The sequence below is a fragment of the Tachysurus fulvidraco genome, chromosome 20, assembly GCF_022655615.1.
Source record: "Tachysurus fulvidraco isolate hzauxx_2018 chromosome 20, HZAU_PFXX_2.0, whole genome shotgun sequence".
In the NCBI taxonomy this organism is placed as follows: Eukaryota; Metazoa; Chordata; class Actinopteri; order Siluriformes; family Bagridae; genus Tachysurus; species Tachysurus fulvidraco.
This window is the reverse complement of record NC_062537.1, coordinates 7,655,306-7,668,277: the sequence shown is the minus strand read 5'-3', so window position 1 is coordinate 7,668,277 and position 12,972 is coordinate 7,655,306. Positions and strand designations below refer to the sequence as shown.

The 12,972-nt window shown below is 38.1% G+C and overlaps 2 protein-coding genes across 6 annotated transcripts in view; one reads left to right on the top strand and one right to left on the bottom strand.

Annotated features, from left to right (window-relative positions):
• Nucleotides 1-2,065: 2,065 nt before the first annotated feature.
• alg5 (ALG5 dolichyl-phosphate beta-glucosyltransferase) lies at nt 2,066-9,828 on the bottom strand. 4 transcript variants are annotated; one of them, XM_047804544.1, is made up of 11 exons: nt 9,558-9,828; nt 8,174-8,290; nt 7,385-7,553; nt 6,996-7,042; nt 6,446-6,514; nt 5,001-5,093; nt 4,661-4,774; nt 4,406-4,465; nt 4,133-4,284; nt 2,676-2,761; nt 2,066-2,462 (listed from the first exon to the last, which is right to left on the bottom strand). In XM_047804544.1, exons 2-11 carry the CDS (start codon nt 8,231-8,233, stop codon nt 2,347-2,349), a joined length of 966 nt encoding a protein of 321 aa, XP_047660500.1. In that variant the 5' UTR covers nt 8,234-8,290; nt 9,558-9,828; the 3' UTR covers nt 2,066-2,346. The 4 variants fall into 4 exon arrangements, with proteins under 4 accessions (XP_047660500.1, XP_047660501.1, XP_047660499.1 ...); XM_047804545.1 differs by lacking the exon at nt 9,558-9,828 and having other exon boundaries at nt 6,446-6,487; nt 8,174-8,471; XM_047804543.1 differs by lacking the exon at nt 9,558-9,828 and having other exon boundaries at nt 8,174-8,470.
• The window catches only part of exosc8 (exosome component 8), a 9,101-nt gene continuing 5,187 nt past the window's right edge, over nt 9,059-12,972 (top strand). Inside the window, exons 1-5 of one of the 2 annotated variants that reach the window (XM_027138351.2) lie at nt 9,059-9,159; nt 11,849-11,885; nt 12,022-12,085; nt 12,715-12,788; nt 12,863-12,908. In XM_027138351.2, coding sequence (XP_026994152.1) covers nt 9,143-9,159; nt 11,849-11,885; nt 12,022-12,085; nt 12,715-12,788; nt 12,863-12,908 — 238 coding nt within the window. In that variant the 5' untranslated portion in view covers nt 9,059-9,142. Of the gene's footprint in view, nt 9,160-10,632; nt 11,431-11,848; nt 11,886-12,021; nt 12,086-12,714; nt 12,789-12,862; nt 12,909-12,972 lie in introns of those variants that run through there. The other variant, XM_027138344.2, reaches the window with a different exon arrangement.

Sequence of the window (12,972 nt, the reverse complement as noted above, 5' to 3'; positions counted from 1 at the left end):
GACGCAAGCCCTGGACGGCGACAGAGAGTCTACAAGTTTGACATTTTCACAGTTTACAGCAACTGCAGGGGAACGAAACAATACTCCCAATAATGACAGCGCCCATACTCAAGCCCAGTGTGTGCTCAGCCGCGCTACTTTACACCACACACAGGACGGAGACTCGGTGAAAGATAATACTGGACCCTCAAGCAAACAAGCGCACGAGCGATCGGGAAAGTGAAACGAAATGATTAAAGTCGGCCGACAGAAAAACGGACAGAACACATTTGGGTTTTGGACCTTCGTGTTTTGTTGTTATTATTAATGCATCCAGAATAATTTAATAATGGTCCGAGTTTCTCAGAGAAATTGAAAGTAACAAAACAAAAATAAAGACCTGGCAGCGTTTTTGATGTGCGCATACACTAAACAAGTCAATCTAGCGTCCTAAAGGTTTCTACGATGTTGAAAACACTTAAAAATCAGAAACCGATAAGAAAATACCGAGCAAATATGTCCGCAATAACATGATATAGCGGCTGAGAACATGCATAGAGCTTTAAAGTACGAAAATCGAGCATATTGGAAATAGATAGAAAAATAGAAAAAAAATACCCTGTAGGACCCTATAATAAAAGATCAGTCATGTAGAACCCATAAATAACCCAGCAAAGAATTCAACGAAAATATTTGATTGATTTGTAATCCTCTCATTACTCTGCAATGCCTGTGTAAAACATCTTATAGAGCAGGGGTGTCAAACAGAACCGGCCCGCCAGGGAGTTCAGTCCGGCCCGGGGATAAATCTGCAATATGAAAAAAAAAAAATCATTTTCATTTTCGGCGGAACTGCCAGCAGATGGTAGTATTGAGCTTCAGGGTCTCAGTGGCACTTTAGTCAATAACTCCTGAGCTAAATGCTGTTACTAGCAAAACGCGGTTGTAGCTGCCTCTCTACATTACTACGATAGAGAAGAGGTGTTATTTGTGTACTAACAGCGTTTAGCTCAAGAGTTATTGAATCGGGAAACTCCAATCTGTGAATATGTGGCCAACTTCCCGCTCCTTCAGTTCTCTCCAGCGCTGGAAAGCTGATCCAATATTAACACGGTCCTACTTCTTGCCTTATCGTAAGCCTTTCTTCGCTTTCTTTCTTTGTTTTTATCCTCCATGTCAATGTTAAAACCGCTTTCTGCTAATGTCACACATGCGCACTGAACACTCTCTCCGCCCATATTGACAAGACACGCCCCTTTCTGCTCATTGGCTACACGTTTGTTTTGATTTTTGGTTTGTTTGATGCCCCAACGCAGTTTTCTGAAGCATTTCCCAAATATCAGAGACCCTACCTTTACATGAGATTCTAATATTGGCTGCTACTCAGGACCTGATATTGATGCACTTGTGCAGGCTAAAAGATGCCAAGTTTCAGGGGCAAGTTGATAAAATAAATTTGTTTACTTTAAAAAACATACATACTTATGTATAAATTAACAATATTCACAAAGATTTTCTTTTTAAAACAGCTGCAACTTATGATTTTAAGTGTTTGTATTCAATTCATGTATTCAGAATTTCTTCCCGGAAATTGGAATTTGGATTTTAAACAGTTTCTATATTTTGAGGTTTGATTTATGTTAAAATGCAGGACAGTGATTTTAAGTTCCACAAACCTGTGACTAAATGTTTTGTGCCATTGTACAATAACTGTGTTCAGTTTTTATGCATAATGCACTTAAATAAATGTTAAACTGGGTTAAAGTGTTGTTGAAATTGCACATACTTAGGTTGCTTATAATATATTTTTGTAAAAGGACAATTCATTTAATATAAAGATTTTTATAATTTACTTCTTCTTTGCACTAACACAAAGAAAAAGGGGGACTTATTGTTAGTTCTATGTAATTTTGCTATGAGTTTACTGGTTTGGCCCTCTTGAGATCAGATTAGGCTATATGTTGCCCCCAGACCAAAATGAGTTTGACACCCCTGTTATAGAGCCTTAGGAAAGCAAAGCAGCCCATGAAAGGGTTGATCAAATATTTCCACGTTGTCTAAACCATGAATTAATTATTCATGCCACAAAGGTTGAAAAGTTGTTTATTTGGCTGTGCATGTTCAGCAAGTTCTTTACAAATGAAAACCACCACATTATTCAGAAAACAACATAACAGTTCACCTGGCCAATACCATAACATTATAAAATGTGATTGCAGCTACTTCACAGTTTGTAGTAAACTCATTCATGTACTACAAACTGCACCAGTTTGTCATCCTCACTAGTAGCAATTGTTTGTGGGTGTTACACACATGGCACACACTGGAGCATGTTCTTGTAAATCCTCACACCAACAGCAGCTAGGACTACTGGGATTTCCGTGGATACTCCAACCTCCAGGCACCAGTGATGTAACGCAATCTGATGAAGATGAGGTCTTTTCCCATCTGTAGCCAGCTCCAGAATGGCACTAGCTTAGACCCTGGAAAGGCCCAATGAACAAAATACACTTTAAGGACAATACCAATTGTATCTTTTCAATAATAAACATGTTTATTATATACCACTAGAAAATAAAAAAGGTAAACATAACCTGTGTCATTAAAATCGGACACAAAACTTTGATCATAGGAAATGAATATAAATAATAGATAATGAATCAGTCTCGGATAGAAGTGGCTGTTCCATCTCTAACCTTCTATCTCCGTCCAGTTGACTGCCACTTCGGCTATAGGAATCTGAAAGCACTGAGCGATATACAGAAGCTCCACATCAAATGCCCTGTTGTAATGAAAGACCAGAATAAGTAGGAAAACAAATGCAAAAACTATATTATATATATATATATATATATATATATATATATATATATATATATATACACACACACACACACACACACACACACACACACACACACACACACATACGATCTCAGGTTTAAATTTTCAGTTGAGGCAGTAGAAACTTGCTAACAGATCAGAAACATGCACATTTTTTTTAAGTTAGTGAAGATAAAGTCTATTCACATCAATGTTAGTAGAATAGCCATTTTTACAACAGACTTTACTAAACAGCTTTTAGAAATCTGGATGTAAAAATAAGTCTTTAATGAGTACATCAGGGGCGACAGTCATAGAACTCTCTGACAAACACTATAAGAAGGAAGAGACTGTAATAAGAACCAAACTTTAAAAAAAGAACATACATGTGTCCTTACACTACAGTGGAATTATTGTCCAGTGCAGTATACAGGTGTAATAATGTAAAGTCAAACCAAAGGTGTTGAAATCAGAGTCATACAATTAGAACAGGACAGTCTTTATGATTTCAGTTGGAATTGATTTTGTTTCTAAATGTTTAAACACAGCAATCAATGTCTTTATATATTACTTTTTAAGTTATAGGCATTTAAAAATCTATCCAAGAACAAGTACATTTCTGGCTTGTGTTTCCACCAAAATCAAACCCAGAGCAACAAGCATGGTTTAGTAGCGGGTATAAAAATAAATATAGCTGCAAGCAACAATTATAGGGTTCAATCGCTTTAAGAAATTTAAAAAAAAATTAAAAAGGTAAGCATTTAAATTGAACAAGACAATGGCACCTTCCAATTTTGATAATCTTTTGTGTTGTAACAGCATCTTAAACATACAATTTAGAACTGGCTGCAGTGCCACCATGTGGTTCAACAGAGTCAGACTCAGTGCTGTTAAGATTTGTGGGGAATTACCCCAAGGTGTCTAGTGTAGGCCTTAAGGTTTGGTCTACAGTTTTAAGAAAAACACTACTACTACTACTACTACTACTACTACTACTACTACTAATAATAATAATAATAATATCTACTATAACAATAGTCTGTCAACACTTCATACTTGAATGCCTTAAAATATAAAAAATATAGATTAAATATATTTGGTAAAATGGTTAAAAAAAAAAAAAAAGGAATTTTATAAAGGATGATGTCTAAAGCAATGCATTCACAGAACAGAGAATGCTCAAGATAAATGTTATAAAATTAAAGCGCAGTGTGCACAGAACTGGGGGTTACAATTCTTTTGTAAACTGACTAAAACCATGTGTCGAACATGTGCTCCTGAACTTTTTATATTATATCCTCATATTACAATAACAACACGTGTGTTTTACCAGCGTTCCACATGCAGACTGCTGAATGTCCTCAGTGCTGCCTCACGAGTGAAGAGCTTAAAACCACACTGTGTGTCCTTGATCCCTTTAACGCAGAAGAACCACACCAAGAAGTGGAAGCCATACATCAGGAACGTCCGGAACAGAGAGCGCTGTCACAAGAACAGCAAGCAATAATATGTCAATATACTGGAATTCATCTTATACAATCATCAATCATTAAATAAATATAAAAAATTAAAGAATGAATTCTGCTCCAGCGGTTTTAAATACCTGAGCCACTGCTTCTTTTTCCAGGTGAGCCCTAGACCCGCAGGAAATAGCCATGTTCTCCTGAGATGTGTAACAAAGATAAGCTTCTTATAAGAAAAGATGATTTCTTATTTGACTTTTACATTTGGCTTTTCTTAGTCATTCAAACTGCAATGCAGACTGGAATTCTAGCTACATCTAGAATCTTCTTCTCCTCAGAGAAGAAAGAGAATCACTACATTACCGCCTATTTTAATCTTTAAAAATGATGCTCACCAGTTTTGGACTGAGCTTCTGTAATCCAGCCTCCACCTTCGCAAAGTCAGCAAACTTTGTGGCTCCGTCTGCATCAGCCATCAGGATGAGACGTCCACGAGTGCGAAGAGTCCCCTGAGGAGAGCAACACATTACTCACGACACAATCAAAACTGCAGATTTAAACATGCGATAGCTTTGCAGAACCAGTACATTCACCTTGTGTTCACTGTGAGTTCACTCATTCACATACATATAAGAGTGCACCTGATTTACTTTAGTTTGCCATCTAAAACTTTTAGAGCAGCAATACAAGGGCTGTTATTGTGCAAGTCCATTGTTACATGGAATAAAGACTTACCATGCGTACAGCACCCCCTTTCCCCCGGTTCTTCACTAGTGTCAGTACCCTCACTTTATCGTCACCATATTTCTTTGTGTATCCTAAGCCAACCTGGAAACAGAGCGTACAGTACAAAGCACAATAAACAAGACCTTATAAATTGTGTTCTTACCTCAGGAATAAATTCTATGGTGTGAACAAGTGTGCAGTTTGATGCTAATTTGATCTTTAATCAGGTCCACAAAAAAATATCTAAAACATACAACTAACAGAGTGTTGTGTTCAGAAATTAACCTGAAATGAAGGGATAAAGGAAGACTAACCCAAACTGTGCACAGAAAAAGAGATAATTATATTCTCTTACTTGAAATATATTGAAAATAATTAAAAATAATTGATCTATAATAAGAGGTGGACTAAAATTATAGATTGATAATATTTTCATGAAAAAAATCACAGTAATAATATCAGGTGATTGGCAGGAATAAAAATAAATAAATAAAAATAGCAAAAGTGAATGTGCTTCTGCCTTGCTCTGAAAGTCTGGCTCTGCTGTTCAAATTCAGCTTGTAGAAGACATGAAGCCTAAATCAGGTCATCAAATCAAATGTGAGAGAGAGGAGGGAATGAAAGCTGCAGCAGATCAGACAACCTCTGACTTTTTTCAGAAAGGTGAGCCTTTGTTATGCAACTTACAGGAGAGACGCACAAGTGTTCTGATCCCCTTTACCTCAGGATAGTAGCATTGTCAAAAGTAACAGTACCGAGTAATTAGTATGGAGTTCTTTTGCACTCTCAAGAGCATTAAAGGTTTGTGTACAGCATGTTTGGAGCACTGATTACTGTAGCCATTTACTGAGAGGTTTGTTGAGAGCCAACCAGAGGTATTCAAGTCAAAATCTACACAATACTAATCAAATGCCTGAGTTTTTCCTCTGCGCAAAGGAAGCAGTAGCTTTTCAAAAACATATAAATTTAAAATACAGACTTCAGACACTTAAGTTCATTGGCATAGTGCAATGGGAAGATGGTGGATTGGGACATGTGGTGAGGGACCCACCCCATTATTCTGTGAATGGGGGCCAACATTTGGTGCTATGGCCCTGGTAAAGGACCTTTTGAACCGCTCATATATAAAATTAATTAAATCAATTTTTGTTGAAAATATGAGGTACATTTAAAATAAACAGGAGTTCTACTGCGTCAGAAACAGAATACATCTAGTGATCCATTAGTGCTACTACCATGCCACTTCTGTGTTAGTGTGTGTTTGTTGCTTTGTATGCAGCATGTGTGTGCATACAATCCACCATACATGTGCATAATGGTCCTCTGTTAATGAGTGGAACTAAAACAGGCAACTTTATGACAGGTGCTCAATGAGGCTAACTATAATCTAGCATACCTGACAGTGATTAGATGTACTTGGTCAAAAAAAAAAAAGAAGAAAAATATTAACATACCTCTGTGGTTTTGTCTTTGCTGCCATCATCCACTATAATGACCTCGTAGGAAAATGAAAGATTTGTCTTCTGTATAAATTAGATTTCAAACACCATAATTTACAAAAATGTTAACAAAAACTGTCCACTGTTTAGTGTTTTCCTGCTTCAGTACACTAGATTCTGCACACAAGATAAACATTAGTCTCAACAAGTCTGGATAAGCTTGATAATCTAAACTTTAAACACACTGCACCACTTTTATCCGTTTACTTTATCTGCATTGCCACCTGTTGGTGATAACCACACACCGCAGTTATAATCATTCCATTCATCTTTTCTGGTCTAAATAACAGAAACAGTGCAATTAAATTGCAAATGTATTCCAAAGAATCTAGAAGTTGTTGCATGTACAGGATTATTTATTTGATATTTCTTGAGCATGTGCATTATATCCTGAGATGGAAAATAATGATAAATCACAAATTTAGATGCAATGTACTCATTAATATCAATGTACAACTACGGCCAAATACATAAAACACAAATGTACGTGCAAAAGTAAACACACCCTTCTATTCTCGAGGTACTCCATAGCTTCTTCCATCATAACAGGCACTGGGGAAAATAAGGAAGGATAATGAACATCATTACAACAATGTATTACCTCAACTTTAGAAAAGGTGCCAGTCATTAAATGGTCCTTTACCAATCAATTGAATAATGGAACGGATTATCGTGCCAAATATGAAGGATATTAATACCGCGCAATAAAAAAGTCAAATCAGTGTTTTTGATCTGTCCTGTGACATGTAGGATTTTCTGCAATCAACATCCTGCAATCGCACAGCATGTTATATGGGCAAAAAAATATACAACATGTAAAAGAATGAAGCAAGCTGAGGCTGTTTTATTTGTGTTCCAGTATTATTAACGTGATGCTGCAAAAATGACGCTTACATCTGGATTCCTCGTTGTAGGAGGGAACCACCACAGAGAGCGCCAGTGAAGGAGGATCAGACAGACTGGGGAATGGCTCCTTCAGGCCTGCTGCAGTTTGGAAGTACTTCTCCTTCTCATCACACCTCAGATCCATCATCCCAGCAGTGACATGGGCAATTACAACAAGCTACAGAGTAGACCAGACATGTCAGATAGCACTGTTCTACAGCATCCTAACACAGAACTCCCTAATTACATTTCTGGAAGTCCAGCATCCAGAGTGTGTGGATTAACCAACTCACAGGTAAACATCAGCTTTAGCAGGTGTGTTAAAGCAGGCTGGACTCGGGTCCAACAAGACTACAACTGGGGAACACTACAATGAACTTTTTCTGAAAGACAAACCTTCTGTTACAGATTTCTGCATACAGCTGTTAATGGTTCAACCAAAACAAAACAAAAAAAGCTAAAGTACCTTTAAAAGGTGCTAAAGGAAAACTTGTTTTTGTGTAAAGTCTTTAGTCCTTAAGAAGAGCCTCAGATCAGCTATCCCCGGGTGTAATATCTGGATATTCACCATGTACAGTTTCCAAATCGTCTGTACTCATGTTTACCTCCTCTATCAGACACACAATGTTCAGCATCACTCACTCTAATGAATTATAGTAAAAGTCTTGGGAGAAAAAATGAGCTGTGGCTCAAAGCAACTGCAGTAACATAACACTAGCAACCCAGGCTAGTGAGCTAACTGTTACCTTAATGTTAGTTAAAGAAATAACCAGCAGGAAATTGTGATGTGAAACTTACCAAGAGCAGGACGAAGGCAGCCAGGGCCAATAAACAGTGGATTAATTCACACAACTCCATTCTCCATTCCAGAGTGAGGAGCAGAGAGAGGGAATGTCAGTGGGCAGGAAGCACTTCCTAATAATTGTCATGCATTTAAAAAAACAAAACACGAAATTCAGGTTTAAGTCTATTGAGCACACACCAGTGAGTTAAAGAGGAGGAGCAGTTAAACACCCCATGGTGATGTTTTGTTTCCACTCAGGCTAAAACACCTATGCGGAAGTGAACTCGGCATCTTAAACCACATCATCACAGTAAAACAGGAGGGTGATATAGAGCCGAGGTGACGCTGCGCCACCTGCTGGTCGGAGGAACTACTGGCGTTAAGAGGTCATTCATCATGCAAGCGTCTGAGGTATGTCAAGGCGTCCGCCATATTGGAAGGGTATATATAATGTTAGGGTGTAGATGTTGTGCTACTGATCGGAAGGTCATGGGTTCGAATCCCAGGTCCACCAAGCTGCCACTGCTGGGCTCCTGAGCAAGGCCCTTAACCCTCAGTTGCAAGTCACTCTGGATAAGGGGGTCTGATAAATGCCGTAAATTTCAATAAATATATCTATTTTCAATAAAAAAAAACATGTGCATATTTACATATGCAACAAATTAAAAAATGTATAATTTTACATTATATATATATATATATATGTTACATTCCAGAATTTTTTATTTTTTACATATGTAAGTATTAACATGTCGTTGTTTTTGTTATGGAAATTAATTATTTTCAACTTAGTAGCTCGATAGAAATAAATCTAAATATGCGATACGATTTTGATTCGTTAGTCATCAGAGTTAATTGATGCTATAACTGGCAATATTTGATCACGATACACATTCATTCACGCACGAGTTCAAGGAGCGTTGTCCTTTTTCGTCGCGTTTGGTGACGTCACTTACCGTAACCACGTGGGGTTTCTTGGCGTCATGGCGGCTGGTTTCAAGTAAGTGCAGTGCAATGGCATGGATGCAGCGTACATACGATCTCCACGCTAGTAAATAGCGAACGCAAGTGTCTTCTTTGTCTCATATGATCGCCTAATGTTATGAGTTTTTGGACATAAGGTTATGTTGGATTGTAGCAATGTATTTTGGCTATACCAGCCATCCAGCTAGACGAGGCCAGTGGCGGAACTAGAGTTTTATACATGGGGTGGCCAAGGCAACTTTATAACTAGCACAAATGTCAACATAATGTATATTATGGCTAAAATGGGGAACGAACCGATCTCTCTTGTCTGATTAATCTATTAATAGCGTCCTACGTCAATTTATGTAGCGACGTAACTTTCGAAATAATTTTCTGGAAAACTAATTCTTGATGTTTAATCTCTATACTTACCGAAATCTGATGTTACAGTATTCTTCTCTACCTCTCAACTCTTTCTTGTCATTGATTGATGGATTTGAAATGTTGAGCGGCGCCGCGACCAAGCGTTAATAGAAGACTTCTTTTGATGGGTGAAATGAGATGTCAATCAGCATGAAATTTCCAATACCATCAAATAAAATTTGGGGTGGGACCTGGGGTTGCCAATCAGATGTCAGGGGTGTTCAGTGCCACCCCGGACACCCCACAAGTGTGACGCACTGTGGATGTACACACGCGTCCTCTACTATTACATCATTGGATCGGTTTGTATTAGTGAGGAGTTCAGTGATTCTGGTGCTAATTGGATGCAGTGTGTTATTGCTGTGTTGCAGTGACGTCACTGGGTCTTTTATGCCACAGGTACAGTGGGCTGTAGTTGGAGGGAAATACACTTTTTAAAAAAGATGTAAATGGATAAATATGCGTTTAACTGGAGATTGTAAGTCATAATTCATAAACACAGGCTATGAGAAGCCAAAGAAAACGCCCTAGTCTCAGATGTTCTGTTCAAGATGCTCCACACAGCTCCAAGTTAAACAAGTGATGTCACATCAAAATGGGTTGAAATTCAATTCAAGTTTATTTGTATAGCGCTTTTTACAATAGACATTGTCTCAAAGCAGCTTTACAGAACATAAACATAGAGCAGAAGGTAGACATAATTAATGATGAAGGAATTAACGAATGATAAAAGAAATAATAATTTACAGAATAAAAATTCTAGGTTATTATTAGATGTATATAGTTCACAATGTGTATGTATTTATTCCCCTATGAGCAAGTCTGAGGTGACTCAGGCAGCAGTGGCAAGGAAAAACTCCCTTAAATTGGTAAAGGAAGAAACCTTGAGAGGAACCGGACTCAAGGGGGAACCCATCCTCATATGGGTGACACTGGGGGTGTGATTGTAATATACAGTCATTTAAATGTTGTATTGGTGTAAGGATCATGGACTTCGGATCTCCTTAGTATCACAGAGTCCAACTGGAGATGTTTCAGGATTCTTAGAGTCGGCCTCGGCTCAGTGGACGTCCAAAGGCTTCGTCCCATAGAGGACGTTGGGAGCTGGTACAATGTCTGGATGCCTCGGGATGGGTACAAAGAGAGAAACACTGAAATTGTGCTACTAAACCTGAAATTTGTGCTACTGTATATACAAGTGTTTGCTTTAGATCTTTCCCCTTTCTGATGCAAGTCGATTGAAGCACAACAGCCAGGATTTGCCTTAATAAATGAATTGCGATGAGAAATTCACTGTAGAAATAGGAGAGATGGCTGCACACTGCCACACTGCACATGAATGTTCCAGAAAGAGCTGGAAACTGCATCACGCTTTATATAGAGAAGTAATGCTGTATTTGACTTACATCGCTAGTGGTAATGAACCGCAAATGATGTGGTTAATTAAGTGGTTAGAATTAAGTCATTTTAAAGTTCTGCTTGAGATATAACGTGGAACAAATGTGGATGCTTTACGGTTTGTTATTTATCAAAAAGAATAAAAAACGTGTGTACACCTGACCGTCACGTGCATATGCAGTTCTTTACCAAACTGTTGGAAGCAGTTTTCTCAAAGGTCTTTGTATGCTGTTCCCTTTGCTTGAACTAAGCGATCTAAACTTGTTCCACCATGACGATGCCCCTGTACACTAAGGGAGGTCCATGAAAGGTTAGAGTGGCTGATCTAGAGTGGTCTGCACAGGGACCTCAACCCCACTGAACATCTGCAGAATGAAATGGAACAATGACTGTGCCTCAGATCTCTCCACTGCTCTCTTGTGGCTGAAGCACATCCCCAGAGCCAAATGCCAAAATCCAGGAAAGGCTTTCACAGTGTGCAGAGGTCAGTTATAACTGCAAAGGGGTGAACTCTGGAAGGGGAAAGGAAAGGTCAGAACACACATGGGTGTGATGGTCAGGTGTCCATGAAATTTGGCCATAAAATGCAACTGTCATGAGTGATGTATTTGCCTCCTTAAAACATGCACTTGTTATAGATTTCTCTAACAAATACTTCTATACTGCATGATCCATTGAAAGTGCTACTTTAACTGCTGATGCTGTGATGTTGATTTACTGTCACATCAGAGTTGAGTAAACATAGAGTTCTTGAGTAGGAGCTCCAAGTTGAGGGGTTCCAGAAGTAAATCTTTTGCATAACTGAAAATTACATATTATTTCTAAATATTAATATACAGGTCATTTATGTTGGATTATTTCTTTAAAAATAATGGGCAAACACTGAAGGCTTTGTTTTTCAGGACAGCGGAGCCACAGGAATACCACAGAAGCTTTTTGGTTAGTCCCTCTGATGAGCTCAGGCCTATCAGTGCATGTTTTGTACATTTGGATCATAAAGCAGAAAGTGGCTAATTGTTCCATTGTAGGCTCTAATTTTCTGCTACATAAAGAACACTTTTTTCTTAATTCACAGAAAGAAAAATGCCGGCCAGACGGGAGAGAGCTGGGAGAGTTTAGACCTACAACGCTAAACGTTGGTGAGCAGTAATCATGTGGTGTATAGAGTACAACACATTTTTGTCTCACTCATCAACTGCAGTGTTTGAGGAATTGGATTGTCGTTTTTTTGTACCTCATTGTGTCAGTGAAGATCTCACCTCTGTGTGGCTGCAGTTTCAGAATTTATACAATGTTTCCATTGCTCAGTGGTTATAATTTGGGCTTGTATGTGATGAAGTAAGTTTTGCATATATATATATATGAGAGAGAGAGAGAGAGAGAGAGAGAGAGAGAGAGAGAGATAGATATACACAGTATATAACAATGTATTGATATTTCTAAAACAAAATAAACAGGATATGTGCTAAAATAGAAAGAGTTACTTGAAAATATAGGATTTAAGCTGTTGTGCTTAAATGGTGCATTTCTGTCTGTCTTTTATAGAATCGAGTTGTAGTTAATAAGGCAGAATTGTACCTGTCTATTACTGCTGTGAGAAGGCAGCGTTTTCTGGAAGACGCTCACAATAATGTGTCCTGACAGATTATTAGGTTACAGTTTATTTTGTAGTCGGTTAGCTCCTTAACATCCACCCATGTCTGCCAATGACATGCTAATACCTTTTCAGATTTGTAAGGAGTGTGCCTCTTGTCTCTTTCTCTCTCAGGATCAATAAAAACAGCAGATGGCTCAGCATTGGTGAAGATTGGAAACACCACTGTCATCTGTGGTATAAAAGCAGTAAGTAGAATTCTGCACTTGAAATCAGATTAAAAGTTGAAACCTTTTCCTGACCCCACATATTTTCCACACAGGAACTTGCTGTGCCCACTGCTGATGCTCCTGAAAAGGGGTTTATTGGTAAGATGGGTGCATCATTATTAAAGATATTTTTTGTTGTTGTCGTCTTTCTGAATAATGTTTA